The sequence below is a fragment of the Sceloporus occidentalis genome, unplaced genomic scaffold (genome assembly GCF_023333645.1).
Source record: "Sceloporus occidentalis isolate IW3139 unplaced genomic scaffold, rSceOcc1.0.p SCAF_3, whole genome shotgun sequence".
Taxonomy (NCBI): domain Eukaryota; kingdom Metazoa; phylum Chordata; class Lepidosauria; order Squamata; family Phrynosomatidae; genus Sceloporus; species Sceloporus occidentalis.
Window position 1 is genome coordinate 63,619,532 of NW_028316983.1, and position 22,941 is coordinate 63,642,472.

General features: G+C 40.9%; 1 protein-coding gene across 3 annotated transcripts in view; it reads left to right on the top strand.

The window, feature by feature from the left end:
• GRM4 (glutamate metabotropic receptor 4) overlaps positions 1 to 22,941 on the top strand; it is a 453,403-nt gene that overhangs the window by 291,804 nt on the left and 138,658 nt on the right. For all 3 annotated transcript variants that reach the window (XM_089514714.1, XM_089514715.1, XM_089514716.1), the window contains 2 exons: positions 1,741 to 1,876; positions 12,406 to 12,560. In XM_089514714.1, the coding sequence (XP_089370840.1) occupies positions 1,741 to 1,876; positions 12,406 to 12,560 (291 nt within the window). The remainder of the gene's footprint in view (positions 1 to 1,740; positions 1,877 to 12,405; positions 12,561 to 22,941) is intronic.

The following is a 22,941-nucleotide window of genomic DNA, read 5'->3' on the forward strand; positions in this document are numbered from 1 at the left end:
TCCACTCCTGTAGCTGAATGCATAGAAAAGAAGACCTCGAGAGATCATGAAGAACAGTAGAATCATGGCCAATGGTCATGCCAGCTGGGGGGTTTTGCAAGCAGTAGTATGAAAGAGTATCTCTTTCAATACATTTCATAAGTACAGGTTTTCATGTGCTTTATCACTGAACCTTCTTCATGATGAATGTGCTTCCTGCTGTTGACTTGAAGGCATGTAACAACAAACTAGGGAGCTGGTCTCAATGGTACATGCCTTAATTACCTCACAATTAGATTTTTGAAGGGCCTAACTTCAAAAGTGTTTGGAGCTACAGTAGTACAAAATTTGGTGGCCAGCCTGTTGTCAGCTATGTGCTTTAGAGTCCACATATCGATGCACAAAGGCAAAGGACTAAGAATTAGATATCTGAAGGTGAAGCAGAAGCCAGCTTGTGGTGGAAAGGTCAGAGGCGATGAAACATAAGACCTTATTTCATTACACTCTTAAAACAGGGCTAGGTTGCTTTAACTGATGTGGCTGCGTCCTGTTGCATTCTGGGACTTGTAGTTTAGGAAGGGGCATTTAGAATATTCAGCCAGAGAACTCTTAAGGCTCACTGAACTACAAACCCCAAAATGGAACAGGAGACAGTGAGAGCAATTTAAGTGACCTAGCCCCATTTTAAGAATATAATGTGATATGAGTCAAAGGCTCAAGCTAGATATTGAGAAGAATAGTCATTGCTCTTGATTAATCAATATTCCTCACAGATAACATCCCCCAAAATTACAAATTAAATGTATGCTTACCTTTCCATGACCAATCGCAAAACCAAGCAAACTAAAAGCAAGAAACATAGTTGAAGAAAAATATATGCTATGGCAAGCATATGTCTTCTACCACTTAAGGGAACATTTATTTTAGGAAATTGTCTGGTTTGATCCTCAGACAGCTATGAGCAGGAGCCAGAGAGCAAAGTGCACTGGATTCCTATGCCCAGAATCCAGATACTGTTGAGTTCCCTTTAGACATGTGGGTGGGATATGCATAGGAAGGAACTGATGGCTCACCCTAAGATCACATAAGTCTTTAGTGTCACTTTTGACACCAATGCATTAGGCACAGATATTTGCAGTGCAAGGATATAGATATAGTCTTTTATGTGGACTCAAACTTTGCAGAACAGGAGTGCAAGAACACTGAGTGGTGTGGGCCATATCATATAAAAGGACAAGAGCCCCAAAGAGAAGCAGATAGGCAGAGGCAGAGGCCACAAGTGTATATGAAAGGTTTATTGACAGAGACTATTATATAGTAAATCCTTAGTATCTGTTGGGGGTTGCTTCCAGGACCTTCCATGGATACCAAAATCCATGGGTGTTCACATCTCATTAAATACAGAGGCATAGAAAAATTGCATCCCTTATATATAACGACAAAAACTAAGGTTCCTGTTGTTCTTGAAAGCCTACCCTCATGGATGTCTACACAGCTAGGCTTTCTTTCGCAGTGGTGGATTCAGTGTCAAACCTTGAAACTCCATTCACACATGCAGTGAACCCCTGAAAGGACTGTAGGTGTCCCTGTAACTCTCACAGTTTCACAGATGATGGATTCTGTGACTTCTATTATCATTGTAGCAGTCTCTTTTATGGTTCTGTTCATGCCATTCCAGATAGTCTTACCATTTACATCCAGGTTGTTTTGGATGCTTTTGTTCAGAGGCTCCACTAACAATACGGTTCTGTCTAACCACAGGGAGCGTGTGTGTGGCACAATCAGTGAAGATTCCCCGGGAGCCCAAAGCAGGAGAGTTTGATAAGATTATTCGGCGCCTCCTGGAGACATCCCATGCTCGAGCGGTCATCATCTTTGCCAATGAAGATGATATCAAGTAAGAGGACAATGGTTTGCTTTGAGGGAATGTGTGGGAAGGAAAAAGAGAAAGAGAGAGAGAAAGATAGTGGGAGAAGAAGTTAGAGGGCAAAAGAACAGACAACTTCAAACATGCACTCCTCAGTATCTCATAGAAAGAATGTGATTGCCTGTCTGTTTGTCCATCCCTCCTTCTGTATCAGAGCTTGGGAAGCTTACCTTTTGAACTACAACTCCCAGAATTATTTTTGTGGTTATGTAGCCTGAGGGATTCTGGAAGTGATAATCCAAAACAGACACAATTTTAAGTTGATCAGTCAGTTTGTGAGTTATACTGTTCAGGTGATCAGTCAGTTGATCAGTCAGTCTGTCAGTCATACTGTTCAGTCAGTCTGTCAGTGATCAAGGTGGGCAGTACATCTGTATACATGCATTCCAAGTCTCTTTAGTACAAAATAATAACAGTCAGACTCTTGAAGGGGATTTATGTATGCATGAACACTGTAGTTGTGGTACTATGCAGTCAATTCCATTCCAATCCTCCTGATCTGCATTTACCAAGAAGCAGCTGCTGTGACTGATCAGGGTCTGTTCCTCTGTTGATCAGGAAGCTGCTGACTGATATTCTCCCTGCCAACTCCCACTCCAGTGAATGATCTCCAGTGTGACAGTCAGAAACAGGGTTCCTGTCACAATCCTTCCACACACTGGAGATCACTCACACGAGAGGATGTGAGAGCATCAGCCAGCTGCTTCCTGATACAGGAAAACAGACCCCTATCAATCTCAATAGCTGCTTCTTGGGGGATTTTCACAATCCCTGCATAGTTCCTAAATCAGGAACTACATAGAGATTGTGAATGAGTGCAGAATTCTAGGTTAGTATGTAAAAGGATCTTGTAGTGCATTTGAGACTGTTTGAAAGAAGTTGTACCATGACCCAATTTCCTTCGCACAGTTAGTGCCAAAGGTGCTACAAGATCCTTTTGCATATTGATATTCAAGATTAACACAGTTATGTCTCTGAATTCTAACTCTAGGTTAGGAATTCATAACTGCCAAATAGGATTCCAGCCAACATTTCTAAGTGATCACTTAGGCTGATTGATCAATCACTCTGTATTTCTGTCTGTCTACCATATTCATTTGAATGATCCAAGTGGGCAATATGTTTATGTAATTGCATTCACTTTCTAGTCCTGGTAGTCCACAATGAATGACATTTCCAATTGATTAGATCAATTGATAATCAATCTGTCTGCCATGTTTCAAATAATCAAGGTAGGTAGTACATCTGTGTTTACTCCTAGTTTTGCATCTTTCTTCTGTTTCCTCTGTGGATCAGTATTATATAAATCTCTAAGCGGGACAAATGAATAGTAAAAACTCTCTAGACTGATCTGATTTTGATGTAATTTTGAAAGCTGTTTGATGCAGGTTAAACCTGCATCACATACACTTAGGTGCTTCCCAACACACTGAGGGTCACACTGCATATTTTCTCCATCTTCACTGTTTCCAACACTTTAGTACTGCAGTCTGTACTGTGACAGGATCCATATTCCTGTTCCTCCTAAGATTACAATTTCTTGAGCTTGTGTGTCTAGTAACACATGCCAGATATAGATGCATCCCTCATAAATCTGTGCATGGACCCAGTGTTGTCTAAAGTGTCATTGTACTGTACACAAGGTACATTTGAGATGGAGTGATTAATAATGGCTATATCAAAGGAGTGTGAGTCAGAATGCCTGGATTTTGTTCCTGTGAGAGGTCAGCTGAAATTTTGATTGGGAGCCCATTCTTGATTGCTCCATCAAAAAAAGCACTCAAATTCTGAGTCACATTGACATGTTTTACAGAGCCAGAAATGATACAAGCGTGTCTTCTGTTATGTGAAGTCTTAAGAACCCAACTGTTTATGTGAAAACTTTAAAGATTAAATGTTTAAAAACTTTTAAGGTTTCAAACATCTTCAAAAATGCTTCTACAAATGTAATGCTTTGAAGAAATTCTGATACTTGATCACATGGAATCCTATCCCCCTCAATTTTTCAAAAGTATCTTTTGGATATTCTGCATTCATCACTGGGGATCTGAATATGGTCCATTCAAACCAAATAAGTGAAACTACAGGTTTAGTTTCTCTTGTCCAAAAGTCTTAGGCCCAGAAATGTTTCTATTTGGGATATTTATGGATTTTGGAATATCTGCCAGCTGCCCACTTCTGCCTTGTGAATGAATGATCAACAGCACTACCGCCACTGGCTCAAAAGCAGCTTGTAAATACTGCACCATTTTATTTTATGCAAGGGAACTGATTAGTGTATAGAGAGAAGCGGATGGAGAGAGCAACCTGGATTTTGGGCTACCCATCAGTGTGAGGCTGCCACTGCTGCTTGGCTGCTCTTTCTGGGTCCTATTGCAGTTGCCTCTTCTCACCAGTGCCGCAGTCATTGGAAAGTTCACTCCATGCAGTTTTTTAAAAGTAGATTTTAAAAATCTCATCTTTCTTTCTCTCTGCATCCCACAAATACTGCACCATTTTATTTTATATAAGGGAATGATTAGCATACAAGAAATTTCCTGGGAACCCTTCATCTACCAACTTCCACCTCCAAGCAGTAGTGCTCTTGGTCATTGGTTCATGTCTATATCCAGCCTTCCAAATGTACATGCTACACTAATTGTGTTGTAGCTCCATAAGTTTGGATTTTGGAGCATTTCAGAAGAGGGAGGCTCAACCTGTACAATGCATCACAAAAATTTGAGACTGACTACACAACACCTCTTTTTATATTTCTCCACACCTTTCTTTTTAGCCTGGCAGTTTATATTGAGATACACCTGATTTTGCAACTGTCTAATTTATTAATCAGCAAACATTATGCAAATGTGAGTAAACTGACATTTTCAATCAATTTGCATCAAATGTGCAAACAGTCTAAGTTTCTGGAAAGCTGGCTAATAGAAATATCTGAAATCCAGACATTTACATTCATTTACTCCCAACAAAATCAGAGATTTGCCTTTGCAATGTAAATGGCAAGCACCATTAAATAGGGGTTTGTAAACATTTACCTATCTGAGAGCAGTTTGTAAGCTAAGAATTGCACCCTGTTGGCAAAAGCTTACACACATCTGGAAACCTTTTCTTTTTCATGTTGTCATAGGCTCATGTTTACTGCTGAGCCAGATGCTTCTCTTAGGGCTTATCCATGGGATCATTCTGAGTCATGAAAGCAGTGTGTGTGTGTGTTTCTGACATAACAAATAGGTCAGAAGCATTTGAACCTTTATCATTCTTCACAATCCTGATCTAAAACACATTGTTAGTAACAATTAAAGTACAACAAGTGGATTCACCATTCAACAATTGATTTAATCTAGTTGGGACCAAGTGACAAGATTCTGATACGTATATTTTCTTCTCACATTCATGCCTGGTTTTCACAATATCCTTCACTTCATAACATTAAACAATAACAGCTGGAAACGTTACAGTTTGATATGTCTACCTTGAGAAGACAGAACTTCACACAGCCAATATTTTCTAAATTCAGGAGCATGTTGTCCATATCTACTTCTCCAATCATGGTTCACATGTAAAGACAGTTTGGGAGGCTGGCCTTGTTGTTGTTGTAGGCCCTTTACTGCCTGTACAGACTGGAACCCTCCTTTCCCCCTGCTAATCAGGCTTTAGCACTTAAGGGTATGTAATTTGTGAGTGGAATGTGGGGTAGGAAGTTAATTTTTCACACTACAAGTTTCAGAGCCCTTTGGCCAGCATGGTTATAACTATGCATAGGCCAAGATTCCCTACTCTAGAATTATGCAATCCCTATATGGAATTCTACCATCATGTAACATATCAGAAATGGTGAATGTGTGCAGCTGTCACCCCATTGTACAACGCACAATATGTAATGCACAGAGGCAATGCACAATGTGCACTGACATTCTACTTTAAGAGCAATATTGTGCATCTGCAATGGTTCAGGTCCCTCCACCATCAACTGGATACCTCTGTTACACACTGTAAAAAAAAAAGTCTGTATGCATGGCACAACTTATATCTACATAAGTCACCTGCAGGATTTTGGGCATGTATTAACCCACTGTATACAGTGAGCCCTCCGTATCCATGGATTCTGCACTCATGGTTTGATTTTTTCTCCCTAAAAGCAAAATTTGATTTTGCTGTTTTATATAAGGGACAACATTTTACTACCCTGTTCTAATATAATGGTACTTGAGCATCCATGGGCAGTCCTGGAACCAAACCCAAGCAGTTAATGAGGGCCCACTGTATATATGCTTTATGTAAGAGTACCTGGAAGAGTCTCTATATTTTTCCTTTTACATGATCACAGTGTACAGATTTATATGTAGAAAATGGCAATGTATGCTGCAACCATAGATGTTTTCTTAGTCATAATCTTTGTTCTTTCACATTTTGAACCCATTGGCTATAATTTCATCACAAATTCCACATTCTTTTATTCATTTTCCTAGAGCAGGGGTGGTCAACATGCAACCCACTGGATGGGTTTGAACTGACATTATCCAGTGGTGAGGCATGATGGGAGTTACAATCCAACAATATCTGGAAAGTCATATGGACCCCATCTCTGCTTTAAAGGTCCTCCTGACACCTGGATTTTCCCCTCTTTTGAACAATTTCTCAATAAACTCCAGAACAATCTGAAAAATCCCACATCCCAAACCTAGATACAAGGCTACTAATTCCTAACTAAATGCATACTTTTTGTTTTTACACAGAGCTTGGGAAATCAGCACTGACAGCACTCCATACCATCCAAAGGTTTCAGAGAGGTTTCCCACCCTCGAGGTTAGGTTTTGATGGCATATGGAGGTGAAACTGCTAGCTCTATGGTTAGACTAGGGATTCTGGGAGTTGTAGTCCCGCCTCGATCCAGTGGGAAGGGCGGGACAATATAAATAAAATTATTATTATTATCATTATTATGCAGAGAATAATATTTCCAAGCAATGTATTTCCAGTGAAATATCAGTGAAATAAGAACATATCTTTTCCAAAGCAAAATAATTGTACAGCTTTTACCTGGCAATGCTTTAGATTGCCCCCCCCCCCCCCAGATGTTTCCCTTTCTAATATGTCCAATAACTCTGTGACCTCCCAAACAGTGAACTGCCCTTTTGCTCTTGACCCTTTTAGTTTCTTGTTGTTAAGCTGACCTGCTGGTTGACTTTGAGCAATTCCCTCCTACTCCTTTGCCTACGTTCTCTCCCTCATTCACACCCTGTCGGTTCCTCAGGCTAAGAAAAAGCTTTTATGAAGTGTCACAACACAATGTTTTTTTTCTTGAACATGCTATTATAATAAGAAATAATTGATCCCATAGTAAGAAAAGCTGAGGCTAGATAAGGCTCAGTGAGCAGTAACCACCATAAAGTCTATATTAAAAAACAAAAAGTCAAACATCTAGTATCACTGCTATGTTTGCTCTTTCCTCTCTCCTGATTCAGTTCCCATTCCCCCATTTCTGTTTTCCCTTAATTTCTAAAAATACTTGCCTTTCCCTGTCATTCAGCCTTGCTGTCACAACTCACTTAATCACTTTTTAATCAACCTTGCTGTTGACAAAGTCTCCATTGATCCACTGGGCACCCTTTTCAGTGGCTTTCTTGTTAAAGGCTAATTTAAAACTATACAGACACACATGCATGCCAACTCAGTTGCTGCACACTCCTTGCTGATTTGATCCTAACCTCACCTGCATGAACAGCCTTGTGCAGTTGAGGGTGCTGTTTTTCCAAAGGCCAGGGATACCTGGAAGAGTCTTCAGGAGATTAATATTACCTGTTTGTTTGTTTTTTGCAATGACATGTTTACAGTTCTCTAAAATATATACTGCAAGATGGTTTAGGAATAGCTGTAATACATAAACAAATTGTTTTGTTTAATGAGCAACAGGTAAAGTTATAAATCAGTATATTAGGCACTGTTGTGCTGTATTAATCAAACCATATGGATACTCAACTAAAACAAAGAAAGAATTCAAAGAACCAATTGTTGATTAAAGCAGAAACTAGATTATCAGTTCTTTTGAATTTTGCCTGATCATCCCTACGTGCGGGATTCTGTCCCCCTTGACTGATGCAACCCCCCATGCCTTTCCTTCTGTGGTCTGTTCAAATGGTATGTACATGGGGCACTTTATTCTCTCTACCCTTCTCACCAGGATCATCCTAACTTAAGCAGCAAGCACCAGGGAGACAGCTGCATCATTTTCCTTCTGATGAATACACAGCACTGCATGTTTCTTATCATCCTGGCTTGTGAGACAGATTTCTCACAAGGTCACTTTTGTTGTTGTGTACCTTCAAGTTGTTTCTGACCTGGTGTCCCTATCACAGGGGTTTCTTGGCAATATTTGTTCAGAGGAGGTTTGGCATTGTCTCCCCTTGAAGCTGAGAACATGTGACTTGCCCAAGGTCACTTGCCTTAATGTTAAACTATCTAACTAATAAAAAGGATTATATAGATCCCATTTATTTTTCCAGGTTATTCATGGCAGCATATGTGAGTTAGTACTTTAAAAAAAAAACAACTTCACAGTGGTCTTGTTAAATTTACACATGCAGTTTTATGTCTTTGGTCCTAGACCAAGTGCAAACTAGAAGGTGAATATGTGTGTACCTGTGTGTACTTTTAAGTCACCTGTTAACCTATGGTGACCTCATGAACTTCTTATACAAGGAATACTCAGAACTGGTTTCCCATTGCCTGCCTGAAACCCAGTTTCACTCTCAAAATAGGTTTTCTGCAGTGATGTATGGCTCAGCAGTTAGACTTTCAAATTAAGTCCATGTTTATCTTCTAATGGCCAATCACCAAACAAAGCATGTTACATGCAAGATACACAATTAAGGGAATTTATGTGCTATGACAAATAGATATCTTTTATCTTTGGAGGGAGCCCCTTTTCTCAAAGCCTACTAAGAGTTTGAACCTGAATGGGCATTTGAACCCAGGTTTCCCCAATCAGTTGCATCTTTGAGTAATATGGTCTCCAATTTTTATTTATTATAATGATAAAGGACCTATACCATGTATGGCACAAAATGTAAGAGTCTGTGGCAGAAGCCAGACCTTACTATAGCATAATTCCAGGTGACCTCTCTATCTGGAGCTCCAGTACTACATTGCTGCCTACTTCCTAGCTGCATAGGCCAGAAAGTCTAGTCACCCCAAAGTATAGGTGTTTTACATATCCTGTGGTACCAAGCAAAGTGGTGCTACTACCTCATCCTTTGGGTTTGGTAAATAGCACACTTGTCCAAATGGAATACGTGGTGGTAATTAATTAATTGTGTTCTGAGTTAAATAGTGAACAGTGTATACCATCTTGGGGAGAGAGAGGCAGGCAAGCTGCAACTGCCTGCCTGAAAGAAGAAAAGCCCTCCCTTCAGCCACCATCTTGGGGAGAGAGAGGCAGGCTGGCTCCAACTGCCTGCCTGAAGAAGACAAGCCCTCCCTTGTATTGTTTTTAAATGGTATGGGTGGGTTTTTGTATTGTTGGGCTATGTATTGTATTGGTTTTGATGGTGTTTTTGTAAACTGCTGTGATCTGCAAGGAATAGCGGTCTAGAAATAAAATTTCATTCATTCATTCATTCATACTTCAAATAAGCATTAAACAAACCTGAATGGCTCCTGATTTCTGCCACCATGATGAAGGTCTCCATTTGGCTGTCCTAAATCCTGCATTTCCCAGTTTCCTCAAAAGAATGAGTAGCCTTTATGCAAGACAATGAAAAACTGAGTATGATTGCTGTGAAATTGAGGAGTCATTTTGGATGACACTCCTCTGGAAAACATCATGCCTACCATAATTCTAGGCAAGAATTAATGGAATAATGAACTAACATAGATTACAGCAAGGATGTATATTTAGCTCTACTCCAGTGGGTGCTTGACTCTACCCAGCCCATCACATGATTGGGAAGAACTCCAGTGGGGAGCCTTTTGTATCTAGGTATGCTGTACCCCATGAATTTGAACTCTGGAACAGCATGTGGGGAGCGTATGTGGATAGAAAAAATCCTTCCCATTGCAGAAGTTATCCCTTGGTATTTAAGGGGCTAGGAGGAATGGGGTTAAAGTAGAAATGGATATGTTGGCCATGGGGTTCTGTAATTCAAAAAGGATAGTTCTGGGTTAAATTTAAAGGACCTAGAAAAACCAACATATGCTCTTCACTTCACCAGAGGAGCACAAAGAGGGAGCAGTTCAGGTGAGTTCAGCATTCATTTGTGGGGACTGGGGGAAAACACAAGCTATGATAGGCTAGTTTAAAGTTGTGTCCTTATAGCCCCACTGTAATGATATTGGAATAATTCATAAGAAAGCAAGTACATGCCTGGTCTTGTTTGTCCAACATCCATCATATTCCTGTTGCACTTACCCTATATTTTCAGATTTTTCAGTAGGGAAATATTGCACATTTAACTTACATAAGAACATCCCAAAAGTCCCACTGGATCAGATTGAAGGCCTTCCTCATCCAACATATTGTCCATACAGAGGCCAACAGGTGCCTATGGGAAGCCCATGAGCATGCATCTTAAACATTGTGTGCTCTTCAGTTTGTTTGAAGTCATGTTTTGTGTTGCTATTTCTTGGCAAGATTTATCCAAAGAAGGTTTACCATTTCCCTTCTCTTTATCACACTACATTCTTATAGCACTATTATCCCACGTTAACTACTATGGCTGCCTCCTATGGAATCCTGGGATTTGTAGTTTAGGGAGGGGCATTCAGAATTCTCAGCCAGAGAGCTCTTAGGCCTCACTAAACTACAAACTCCAGAATTCCACAGTAGGCAGCCACAGATGTTACAGTGGAATAATAGTGCTGTAACAGTGTAGTGTGATATCAACCTAGAGAGAGTAGGACTTGCCCAAGGTCACTCAGTGGGGTTCTACAGCTGAGTGGGGATGCAAACCCTGATCTCCTAGAGGGTGCTGCTCGGGGACTGTAGCTCCAGTAAGAGGTACCTCACTTGTGGGGTTCCTCAGGGGGCTATTTTGTCCCCGATGTTATTTAACATCTATATGAAGCCGCTGGGTGAGATAATACGGAGTCATGGTGCTGGGTGTTATCAGTACGCTGATGACACCCAAATCTATTTCTCCGTATCTTGTTCGTCGGCCTCAAATTCTGATGGCATCTCTTCTCTCAATGAATGTCTTCAGGCGGTAATGGGCTGGATGAGGAAAAACAGATTGAAACTGAATCCAGACAAGACGGAGGTGCTCATGGTAGCGGCCCCGAAACCAAGAATTGGTTTGCAACCTCCAGTCCTGGATGGGGTCACACTCTCCTCCAGTGACTGTGTTCGCAGTCTGGGGGTGCTCCTTGACTTGTCACTCCTGATGACAAATCAGGTAAATGTGACGGTCAGGAGTGCCTGTTATCAGCTTCGGCTAATACGCCAGCTGTGCCCTTTTCTGGAAGTAAGGGATCTCGAGACGGTTGTGCACGCGCTGGTAACCTCACGCCTTGACTTCTGTAATGCACTCTACATGGGGCTACCCCTGTGCTTGACTCAGAAATTACAGCTGGTTCAAAACATGGCAGCCAGGCTTGTCTCAGGAACATCTAGGAGGGACCACATTACTCCGGTTTTGAGGTCCCTCCACTGGCTGCCTATCAGTTTCCGGGCCCAGTACAAGGTGTTGGTTATCACCTTTAAAGCCCTAAATGGCTTGGGTCCAAGCTATCTCAGGGACCGCCTCCTCCCGTACAATCCTCCCCGCGCTCTCCGGTCCTCTGGGAGGAACTTACTGCAGCCTCTAAAATCTAGGCTTGCGGAGACCTCCCAGAGGGCGTTCTCTGCTGTCGCCCCCAAACTCTGGAATGACCTGCCGGATGAGATCCGTCAGATAACATCATTAGACAGCTTTAAAAAAGCGGTCAAGACAGATCTCTTCCGGCAGGCCTTTCCAGATTAACCATCCCGGCCCAGGTTCCCTGATTCCCTCATTCCTCCTGTGGCCCCATCTTAGTGATGGTTGAGGATCAACAGAGGGATATCAGGGTTTTTAGTTTTTAGTTTTTAATTGTTGTTTTTATGCTTTGATATTGTGTTTTTAATATGTTATACTGTTTAATACTGTCTTAAGGGGGGGAGGGATAAAGTGTTTTTAATTGTTATATTTTATATTTTACTGTTGTCTACCGCCCGGATTGGTTTGCCATAGGGTGGTATACAAATAATAATAATAATAATAATAATTATTATTACATATGAACCCATCTTTCTGAACCTCTAGGGAGGGATGCAAGTAGAAAATCAACTTTCAGCATGCTGTGAAAATCAGTAATTGGAGGGTCTGTTTTCTGTCTATGGAAAATGCATATAATACATATATATACTTTCTGGCAATGCATATAGTACTGTGTCAGCATTCTTGCCCTTGCAGTATCTACATTAGCTTGATAAAAACAATAGCCATGATGACTCCATGAATTAAGTTGCTTTGCTTTTGTATCTGCAGGAACGTCTTAATGGCAGCAAAGAGGGCCAATCAGACTGGGCACTTTATTTGGATGGGCTCTGACAGCTGGGGCTCTAAAATTGCTCCAGTGAGAGATCTTGAAGAAGTGGCTGAAGGATCTGTTACCATCTTGCCCAAGAGGGCATCTGTTAGAGGTATGTCAAGCAGCTGATGACCATTTGCTGAATCTCCAGATTTTTAAATAATGCAGTGAGAAGTGGGAATTTATTACCATTTGCCCATGATGTGTATGTATATGATTTTCTTCTTTTATTAAGTGTGCATTAAGTGTGTGAAGGGTGCTCTGCACAATTATCAGGGAGAGTTGCACAGCTGGGCTTGTCCCTGACACTGAGTACACCACTTGCTAACTCCCCTGGATGTTTATGTCTTGGAGTGGATCTCTGGACTGCTGAACAGGCAGATTCTTTGCAGTATGTTAATTTCTATGCTGTTGGAAAACCTGGTTGCATTGGTGTTGCAGTTATATGGATCTGGAAGCCAGCTTGATCTTGAAGGAGGTGTTGGTAGGTGTTCTTTGCCTTTTTATTTGTTTGCTAGTTTATAACAGTTGGCTCTCCATATCCACAGATTCTGACGCCATGAATTCAACTACCCACAGTTTGAAAATATTCACAAAAATAATAACCTAAAAAGGAAACCTTGATTTTGCCATTTCATATACAGGATGTCATTTTACTATGCCATTATATAGAATGGGACTTGAGCTTTCACAGGTTTTGATTGGGGGGGGGGGGGTTGACTCAAACCTCAGTGGATATTGAGAACTCACTGTACATTTGTATCCTGTCTTTCTTCCAATATGCTCAAGGCAGCCTATATAGCTTTTCTCCTCCCCACCTTACCTTCCCGACGACCTTGTGAGGTAGGCCAGCCTGAAAACGAAAACAACAACTGCCACCAAATTACCTAGTGAGTTTCATGACCATAGGGCCTCAAACTGGATCTTCAGTTTAGCAGCCAAATTCAGGGGTGTTGAGTGGGCAAACTCTTTTAATTGATGCTGTTTTTAAACAGTTGCCACTTGTGTGAATATCATGTCAATAGGTACTGATCTACCTTCTGCTAGCCCTGGTTCTGAGGAGTGTGGTTTGAAGCAAATTTCTGACACACTGATCCATGGTTCACCTCTTCTTTGTTGATGTAGATGTTCACAGCCGCGCCATTTATAGATCCCCCTCCAACAGTCCAATAATTACACTTTACAGCAAGTGATGGAGCTCAGCTAAAATGGATGAAAGACTAGCAAAGGGCCTTCACAGCAGTAGCGCCTTCTCTTTGGAATGCTTTACCTGAGGAGATCCGCCTTAGTGGAACGGTTGAAGCCTTTAAAAAGGCATTAAAAACCCATCTCTTCCTACAAGCCTACCCTCCCAATTCCTTGTAATAATGTTTTCCCCCTATTGATTGTGATGTACTGATATTTAGGATTTTAATTATGTTAAATTATATGTTTTTTACCTAACATTTTGGATTTAATTTGTATTAATGTGTATTCTTAGTATGTTATTCATGGTATTGTTTTTTATTGATATGTTGTACACCCCTTTGATCCTGGGAAAAGCGGTTTATAAATGAACAATTTATTATTATTATTAAATGAAGAGAATATCGGGTCTATTGCTGTCAGTTGTAGGTGATGGTGTTAGAGCAATTCAGCAGAATTTATCATTTCTTTACTTTGAGTAGGTAGCTCTTGTGCATTAGCTTCAGACAGCAGAGACCTCTTCAGATGCTAAGAAAATTGCTGTTAACCATTCAGTAACCCTGGAGTAGGTAGTCAAAGGTGTTCTTCTTGATATGCCCTATTTTTCATTGCTTTAAGGAGTTGGATTTAGATGAGCAATTAGCTAAGAGGAAAACTCATTTGCTTTCCTAGTCGTCTTCCTTTCAGTAGTAAATCCCAGTGATAGCCTTTGTGAATTGGTGGGTTATGAATTCTTTGACAATCTGTTAACCACTTTTAAACTACTGACATGTACCAGGTCCCTAGCAGAATATCAGAGTTTCATGACTTAGCAGGTTTGGGCCAATTAGTTTCTAGATGAGTGACATCTGGGTTCCATATATGCCAATGGAGATTGGTAACTCCCATGTTAGTGGGGCAGATTTTAGCCTGAATTTTAAAGCAACCATCCAAGCTGATAAACCCAGTCCCCAAAATAGGCTCATCACTTCAGATAGTTCATTTCAACTTCAGACTCTAAAATCTGGAGCATATTCAGTCACAGTATGTGCTACCTTGAGCTCCATGATGGGGTTGGGGTAGGTAAAGTAATAATAAATAAATTAAATAATCAGTAAAATAAAAACTGCCAAGAATCTGAAACAGAGTATTCCAAGAGGAGAAATACTGATCTCTTCTCTTGTTCCATTTCTGTTCTGTAGATTTTGAACTTTGCTTTGCTTTGCTCCTCAATGTCCTGGTGATATTTTTCATGCATTTTCCAACATATGCATTTTATCTTCTCAAGTGTGTGAGGTGATCTTAGGGCTACATTTAAAGAAGGGCGAGGCTCCCAACTTAGTACTTAGAAAAGTGGGTCACCATTTTAGAAAAGCTTTTCATAACTCTTTGGGAAATGTGTCCTTACCATTTCTGAGCATAGTTACCACAAGCACTTTACCAGGGCTTTTTTAAAAAAAGCATGTTATTTGCTTAGAGCAGCTTTTTACTTCTCTTTTAGTGCATTCTTAATAGAAAGCAGTCACAGAATTTCTGCAATGAAAATAACAACCATTAGTTCAGTCCATATGGCATATTTTGATGCTTTAAAAATGGCTACTTTTTCTGGATGCTTCTGTAAGATCTTGGGCATTTCTTTGAATTCCCTCTCCCAAAGGTCCTTCAAAGATCAGTCTTCTATTGAATAGTGTTCAAATATATTCTGAATATCTTCATTGATGGTGTGAGAACAGTCCACCAAGAAAGTCAGGACCCAAATAGACAGACCAAAATAAAGTGGCTTTGGGTCACTTTGGAGGTATGCTGTTTAAATGACACACACATCTTAAGAGGCCAGAAGCTTCTTTGGTGTGGCTTCTGGCCTCTTCAGACACATGCATGATTTAAACATCATACCTCCGAAGTGACCCAAAGCAGCTTTATTTTGGCCTGTCTTTTTGGGCCCCGCTAGGCAAGCCTCTGTGAGGCCCATAAGAATATTGGGAAAAATTCTCAGTCCATTAAAACCCTTGTAAAGATGTTCCACATAGATGTGCTTGCAAAATGAGATATTTTTAGATTCCGCTGTGGAACTATATGATCTGCATCTATTTGACTAATGTGCAAACTGGAATTTGGCTATCCATTTGGATTTCATGCCTTTTCAAATGTTTTGATGAAGTACTCACTAATATTGGCATCTACAAATTGTTTTAACCTTTTAAACCCGCTTTACCTTGGTAAATTGTTTAATGTGCTTTCAGTTTGTTTAAATTATTTTTATTGTTCAAAAATTTAAATTGTTTTAAAGCATTTAAATAGATTTTAGTTGTACACTGCCCTGATTGCTTGTGATACAGGTTAGGATGTAAATATTTAAAGGAATGTATATATACTCAGGGACATACCCAGACTTTTTATTTTTATTTTTGTAAAGGGCAGATTACTGTAGGAGCAGAATGGAATGCACAAAACAGACACAAGTGGCATAGACCAGAACGGGATAGATTTACACTTCCTACTTTTACATACATTTCTCTCCCACCTTTCTCAGTTTGAGCAACCTGTGTTTTGTCATAGAATCATGGAATCATAGAACTGGAAAAAACCACAAGGTCCATCTAGCCTGAACCCCTGCTATACAGAAAGCCATGACTAAGGCATCCCCAAGAGATGGCCATCCAACCTCTGTTTACCCCCTGCCCCAGTTAAAACACCCCAAGACTACCTTCTGGAGAAATCTATTCCACTGTTGAACAGCTCCTACCATCAGCAAGTTCTTTTTAACGTGCTGTTACTACTGCATCCTAATACATCATATTATCTTCTGTTCATATATTCTTCATCAGTCTCTCTTACCTTGCATAATTTAAATGGTTGGTAAGCATTTGATTTATTTGGATCTGGCCTGTTACAGACTGCCAAAATAAAGCTGCTTCGGGTCTCTTTGTAGGTATGCTGTTGAAATGATGCATGGGTCCTAAGAGTCCAGAGGTCGCACTAAAGCCACACTCCATTCCTAAGCACTGCAGTGCAGTTTTGGTGCAGCTTCCGGATTCTTAGGATGCATGCATCGTTTAAACAGCATACCTCCAAAGAGACCCGAAGCAGCTTTATTTTGGCAGTCTGTAACAGGCCATAGATTTATCTGGTCTTCACTGCAGAGTGCCCTAACAGAATACTAATTATCTTGCTGACCCATAAAAGTAAGCCTTTCCTGGTCACAACACTTCCTCTTTGCTTCTCATGTCAAGCATTTTTTCATCATTGTCTATTTGCCAAGAAGAAAGTATGTTACATGTTTGTACAGAAAACTGATTTATGTGTGCATTTTGAGAGCATTGTCAAAAGATTTTGAGACTATTCAAGTGATCGACTCCAGAAAGATGTCATTTGAAAGCCCATGGACTTCCTGAATAGATAAAAAGGATTCAGTTTCATAAAAATCAGCATGCAAACTCTGTGTATTCAAACCTTCTTATACAGGAAATGCTATCACATGGAGGAGGCAAACGTCATGAAAATGTGATTAAAATGTGGTAATAGTGTGATTGGGGGGAAGATTATCACACTCCCACTCCTCCCATTTGTGTCCTGTGCGTAAACTGTAATGGATGCCTATTTGGGTAATAATGGGATTTTCCATTATCACCCAAAGATGTGTCCATTACAGTTTACGCATGGGACATGAAGGGGAGAAGCATGTGGGGATGTGACAATCTTCCCCCGATCATGCTAATACCATGTTTTAATCACATTTTAATGATGCTTGCCTCCTTTGTGATAGAATCAACTGACTTAGGTAAAGGTCAGAAAGTCTTGTATCAAGTTCTTTAACCAGTTGACCGTATTATGAGTTTGTATGGGCTATAGTTCATGAATTGAAAAAGAGAGAGAGTGTGTGTAATACAAATGGTTGGAAATAGGATTTGACATCATGAAATCAAAGGTAAATTAAATGCAATAAGTACTGCCAGTGACAGTTATATTCTGGACAACACTTCATATATCTGTGAAGTGGATAACAGATTATGAAAGCTCATGTTCTAATAAATTTGTTAGTTTTAAGGGTGTTACTAGATTCCTTTTCACCTTCTTTTATGTTGCAACAGACTAACATGATTGTCTCTTTCAAAATTGCTACAATGGAAAGTACAGTGGGCCCTCCCCTTACGTGCAGATCCGTTCCGGATCCCTCCGTGTAAGGGGAAATCAGCATATGCTGGAACCCCATAGGAACTAATGGGGCTTGTGCCTGCGGTGGTGCGTGCCTGCCATGGGCTCACGCCCCATTAGTTCTTCCAGGGTGCGAGAGGAGCTCTTCCGGTGCAGTTTTCAGCATATGCTGCAAGCCGCATATGGCATGCCTATGTAAAATGTGGGTGCACTGTACCACCTTTTGTCTTTGAAGTGGCACAGGGCTCTGTTGCTTTTGCTGCAACAGACTTACAGTGGGGAGAAGAGTGCGAGAAGAGATGCAAGACCACTGAATGGTATGAACTATATCATATAAAAGGACAAGAGCCCCAAAGAGAAGCAGATAGGCAGAGGTTACAGATGTGTATGACAGGTTTATTGACACAGACTATCATATAGTAGTTCTTTAGACTGTAAAAAGATATAGTAGTTCTTTAGTATCAGCTGGGGTTTGGTTCCAGGATCCTCCATGGATACCAAAATCCATGGATTTTCACATCTCATTAAATACAATGGCATAGTAAAATTGTATCCCTTATATATAATGACAAAATCAAGGTTTGTTTTTTGGAATTTATTATTATTATTTTAAAAAATATTTTCAAACTATGGATGCTTGAATCCGTGGATATGGAAGAGTGACTGTACAGATGAGTCCTTAGCTATTTGTTAGCACAGGTTTAGTCTAGTTGACCAAAGGCTATTCATGTTCCAACATTGTCAGATTCATCTCACAGCCAAAGTTTCATTTGCAGAGGTGTCATTCATTAGAAAGGAAAGAGCTGTCAAGTGCCCCAAGACCATTAAAGGATTCATTCAATTAATAAGGCTATGCCAGATGGGACTGTGGGGGACAGAGATACACAACCACCATCCGTCCTTTCTGTACTCTACCCCCCTCTGACTTCCACTTATACCAAGGAAATTAAGTTTGTGTTTTGTGTGACTAAAATATGCATGATTAATTGAACCTTTGTTATGGCTGGAGCTTGCAAGATGTTGACTCAGAGCAAGATAGCTTTGTGAAGTCACAAGCTCAAAACTACTATATTCTTTTATTTCACTTTTAGAAGGGAGTTTTCCCAAGCTCCCTGTTACTTGTTGCTTTTAGACTGATACCCATGTGGAACTGGTCTGGAGAGTGCAAATATTGTCAGGGGTTTGGACTAAATGGTTCTTAGGGTTCCTTCCAACTCTATGGTTCTATGATTCTTTAAGTCTATAAGCCTTCAAGAGTCTTGCACAACCAGAACAATTGTTTATTGCCTTAGGAAGTGCTATGGAAGATTGTAAAAAGATGAATGGGAGAGAATGGGTGGAGGGTGGAAAGGGGGTGATGGCATTTAAAGGAATGAATGTAGGTATAAAAATTATTTTAAAAAGTCTTGCACAGCCACTAACTATGATAATGTTACTTTATTTCCCTATCAGAAATGTTTGAGTTGTACTTGGTTGTATAGTTGACCTAAGAAGTAGATATTTGTTTGTTTTTATCCTGCTCTGTATTGCAAGCTCTGAAAGCAGCTTGCCAGTAAAATCAATATAAACAGGTGGAAACAATTTAACACAATGAAATAATTTAAATAGACCAAAATAAATAAATAAAAATGTTGATAAGCTTTACATGGTTTAAAAGATTAAAACAGTTTAAAACTGTTTTAAAACTGTTTGAAGTAAATCAGTGATGACCAAAGACTTTAATAAAGAGCTATATTTATAGTTAATGCTTAAATGTCAGCATTGGTGCCAAACAACTCTCTCTGGGAGAGACATTCCATACTGTGGTGCAATAGTTGAGAAGGCCTTCTTCCACATCTTCACGTGGTGCATTGACATCTCTAGTGGGGCACAGAGGAGCCCTACCTGCCTGCAGACATCACTCCATAGCTAGATATACTCCCTTGATATAAGAAATATATCCAGGGCCCAGCTGTGTATCTTGGTTTGGACAGTGACTTTTCAGGATCACCCCAGACCCTGAAGTTTCTGGGTCAAAATTTGAGAACCAAAGATAGTCTTGGTGATGTTATTAACACACACACACACACACACACACACACGAGAGGAGAGAGAGGGGGGGTTGTAATTCTAGTCCTTTATATCCAGGCACTTAATTTGCTTACTATGCTAATTATTATAATTATGCATGTTATTAATATGCATTCTGATTATGCAAATTCATCATATTAGTCATTGCACTTTTTCTACCATTATGTTTCAACCCCAGTACCAGCACCAAGGTAAGAGCTCTTTTTCTCTACTTTTTTCCCTAGCTGGTTTGAAGAGAAGGAGGCTTCCAAGTAGCCCCAGAGAGTGAAAGGACTCCTTTTACTCTCTTGAGGCTGTTTGGAAGTGAAGTTCCACTGTGTTGCCTAGTCCTAGGCTCAAGCCCGCAACACAATCATCCACACAATCCAAGGCTGTCTCTGCTCACCTCCTTTCTTTTCCTGCCTTCAGGGCCTGTCTGGGGAAATGGGGAGCGGGAATGGAAGAATGAGTTGGCAATGCTATGTCGGTGCAGAAGCAACTGGAGCCTTCAGGCTCAGCTTTCTTGCACAATTTCCTGCTTTGTCGCCACTGTCTCATTTTCACCTACCCATCAGTCTGTGGTGAAGGAGAAATCTGGGATTTATTACTGCAACTGGCCCAGCCAGTTGGGACACATTTTAGTCCCTTCAGGTAAAGAAGACTACTTGCCCTCTTGACCCCTGCCCATCTTGGCTGGCCATCCAGGGAGGCGAGGTAACTATGAACTTGTTAAGCTCTATAATCAATGCCTCCTTCAGGGAAGGCTATTTTCCAGCAAGCTTGGAGAATAAAATTATTATTATTATTATTATTGTTGTTGTTGTTGTTTATTTCTATAGAGCTGTAAATGTACACAGTGCAGTACATACAAATGATGATGATGATGATGATGATGATAATAATAATAATAATAATAATAGGATTTATTTATATGCCGCCCAATCACTGGGAATCCGGGTGGCTTACAACAGAGGGGATAATAGACGGTTCCCTGCCCTCAGGCTTACAATCTAAAAAGACACAAAACAAAAGGAGAAGGGAATGGTGAGGGGGCGAGGGGATCAGGTCCAGCATTCTTCTCTCCCTCTGAGACCTAGACCAAGGCAGATGGACTGGAGGGAGGGCTCTTTTTCTTAATCGAGGCTGGGCCCGATGGTGTTGGGCCTGTCCTTTCGCTTCTTCTAAGGCCAGATGATGACAGTTGGAAGGAGGGAGGGGAGGGCTCATCCTCTTCAGGCCCGATGGCATTGGGACTGCCCTTTCGCTCCCTCTAAGGCCAGAATATGACAGTTGGAAGGAGGGAGGGGAGGGCTCTTCCTCTTCAGGCCTGATGGTGTTGGGCCTGCCCTTTCGCTCCCTCTAAGGCCAGAATATGACAGTTGGAAGGAGGGGGAGGGCTCTTCAGGCCCGATGGCGTTGTGCCTGCCCTTTCACTCCCTCTAAGGCCAGAAGATGACAGTTGGAAGGAGGGAGGGGAGGGCTCTTCCTCTTCAGGCCCGATGGCATTGGGCCTGTCCAAATGATCAAATCAATTAAAAAAAACCTGCCAATGGCATACAATCTACAAAATACGTATAAAACAATAGGTAGTAATATAAAATAGAATTGGTTAAAATAAGCAGGCAACAATTAAAAATATCAACTATCCAATAAAAAAAAAATCAGATAGATAATCACACAGTGCCTGGGAACGCTTCCCTGAACAGGATAGTTTTCAACTGAGATTTAAAAGTGGTCAAAGAAGTGATGGCCCATGTTCGTGGGGGAAGAAGGTTCCAGGAGTGAGGGGCAGCAAGTAAGAAGGGATGAATCGGGACGGGGCAGTGAAGATCCTAGGCTGGGACAGCAGACCTTGACTACTAGAATGGAGGGTACGAGTGGGAATGTACAGAGAAAGAAGTTCAGATAAATAAAGAGGGGCCAGCCCATGCAGGGCTTTACAGCTTGACAACAAAAGCTTATATTGAATATGGAAGGGAAAGGGGAACCAGTGAAGGGATGATAATAAAGGAGAAACATGGTCAAAGCAGTGAGCGGATGTAATGATGCGTGCCGCTGAATGCTGAATGGAAATTAAAGGACAAAGATGAGAAAGAGGAAGCCCTGCCAGAGGGAGGTTGCAGTAATCTAGTTGGAAGACCACGAGAGCATGGACCAGAGTCTTGGCATTGGAGGTCAAGAGAAATGGACGGATTTTGGCAATGTTGTAAAGAAAGAATCTACAGGCTTTGGCTGTGGCCTGACTGTGGGGGATAAAAGACAGAGAGGAATCAAAAGTAAAACCAAGACTGCGGCCTTCCTGGACCAGTTGAATAAAGGTCTTGTTGACAGAAACAGAAAAGGAGTATTGAAGAGAGGACTTGGGTGGAAAGACAAGAAGTTCCGTCTTGGACATGTTGAGTTTCAAACGCTATTCGATGAATCAATAGATTGGTTTAGCAACCACTTGCCTTTGCAAATAGTTGCAAAACCAATCTATCGATTCATTGATTAATTTTATTTACACACAAAAAAGCACCCATCACACCAACAAACAAAAAGGCAGCACTGGGGTATGTGTGAAATCTCCCCAAAACTAGTGAGGGATGGTAAACACCCCTTTGCCATTAGTCTCTCCCCTCCCGCATTATGCAATTCCAATCTGTCGTTTCCACTTTTTGAGCACTCTTTGAAATCGATTCTTTTCAAAAGAACCTCTTTCAAACTAGTGTCTGGAAATATCGGGGGGGGGGGGTTGCCTTTGCCTCGCTTTATCACGACAGGAGTTGATCACATTGCAACAGGAACTGGTTTCAAATGGGAACGTGGGTCGTTTAAACTGATCAGCGATTCAATTCATTTCATAGTGGGAATGCAGCCCAGGGTTGAAGAATTTGCAACCTCATATGCTGTCTGGACCAGGCCTTGAGATCTGGCAACCCTAATAGTAACCATTCCTCTCTCAGTCTGGAATATGGTGGCACTAAAACAGTGGAAAAGCCCTGGTTGGAGAGCGCTCTTTAATGTCATCATGATGTTCTCATAAGCTTCAGAGACAAGCTGTGGCTTGTACCTTTGAAGACTGTAACATTTGTTTGTTTGTTTTCCCAGGATTTATATCCCACCTTTCTCCCACAATGGGATTC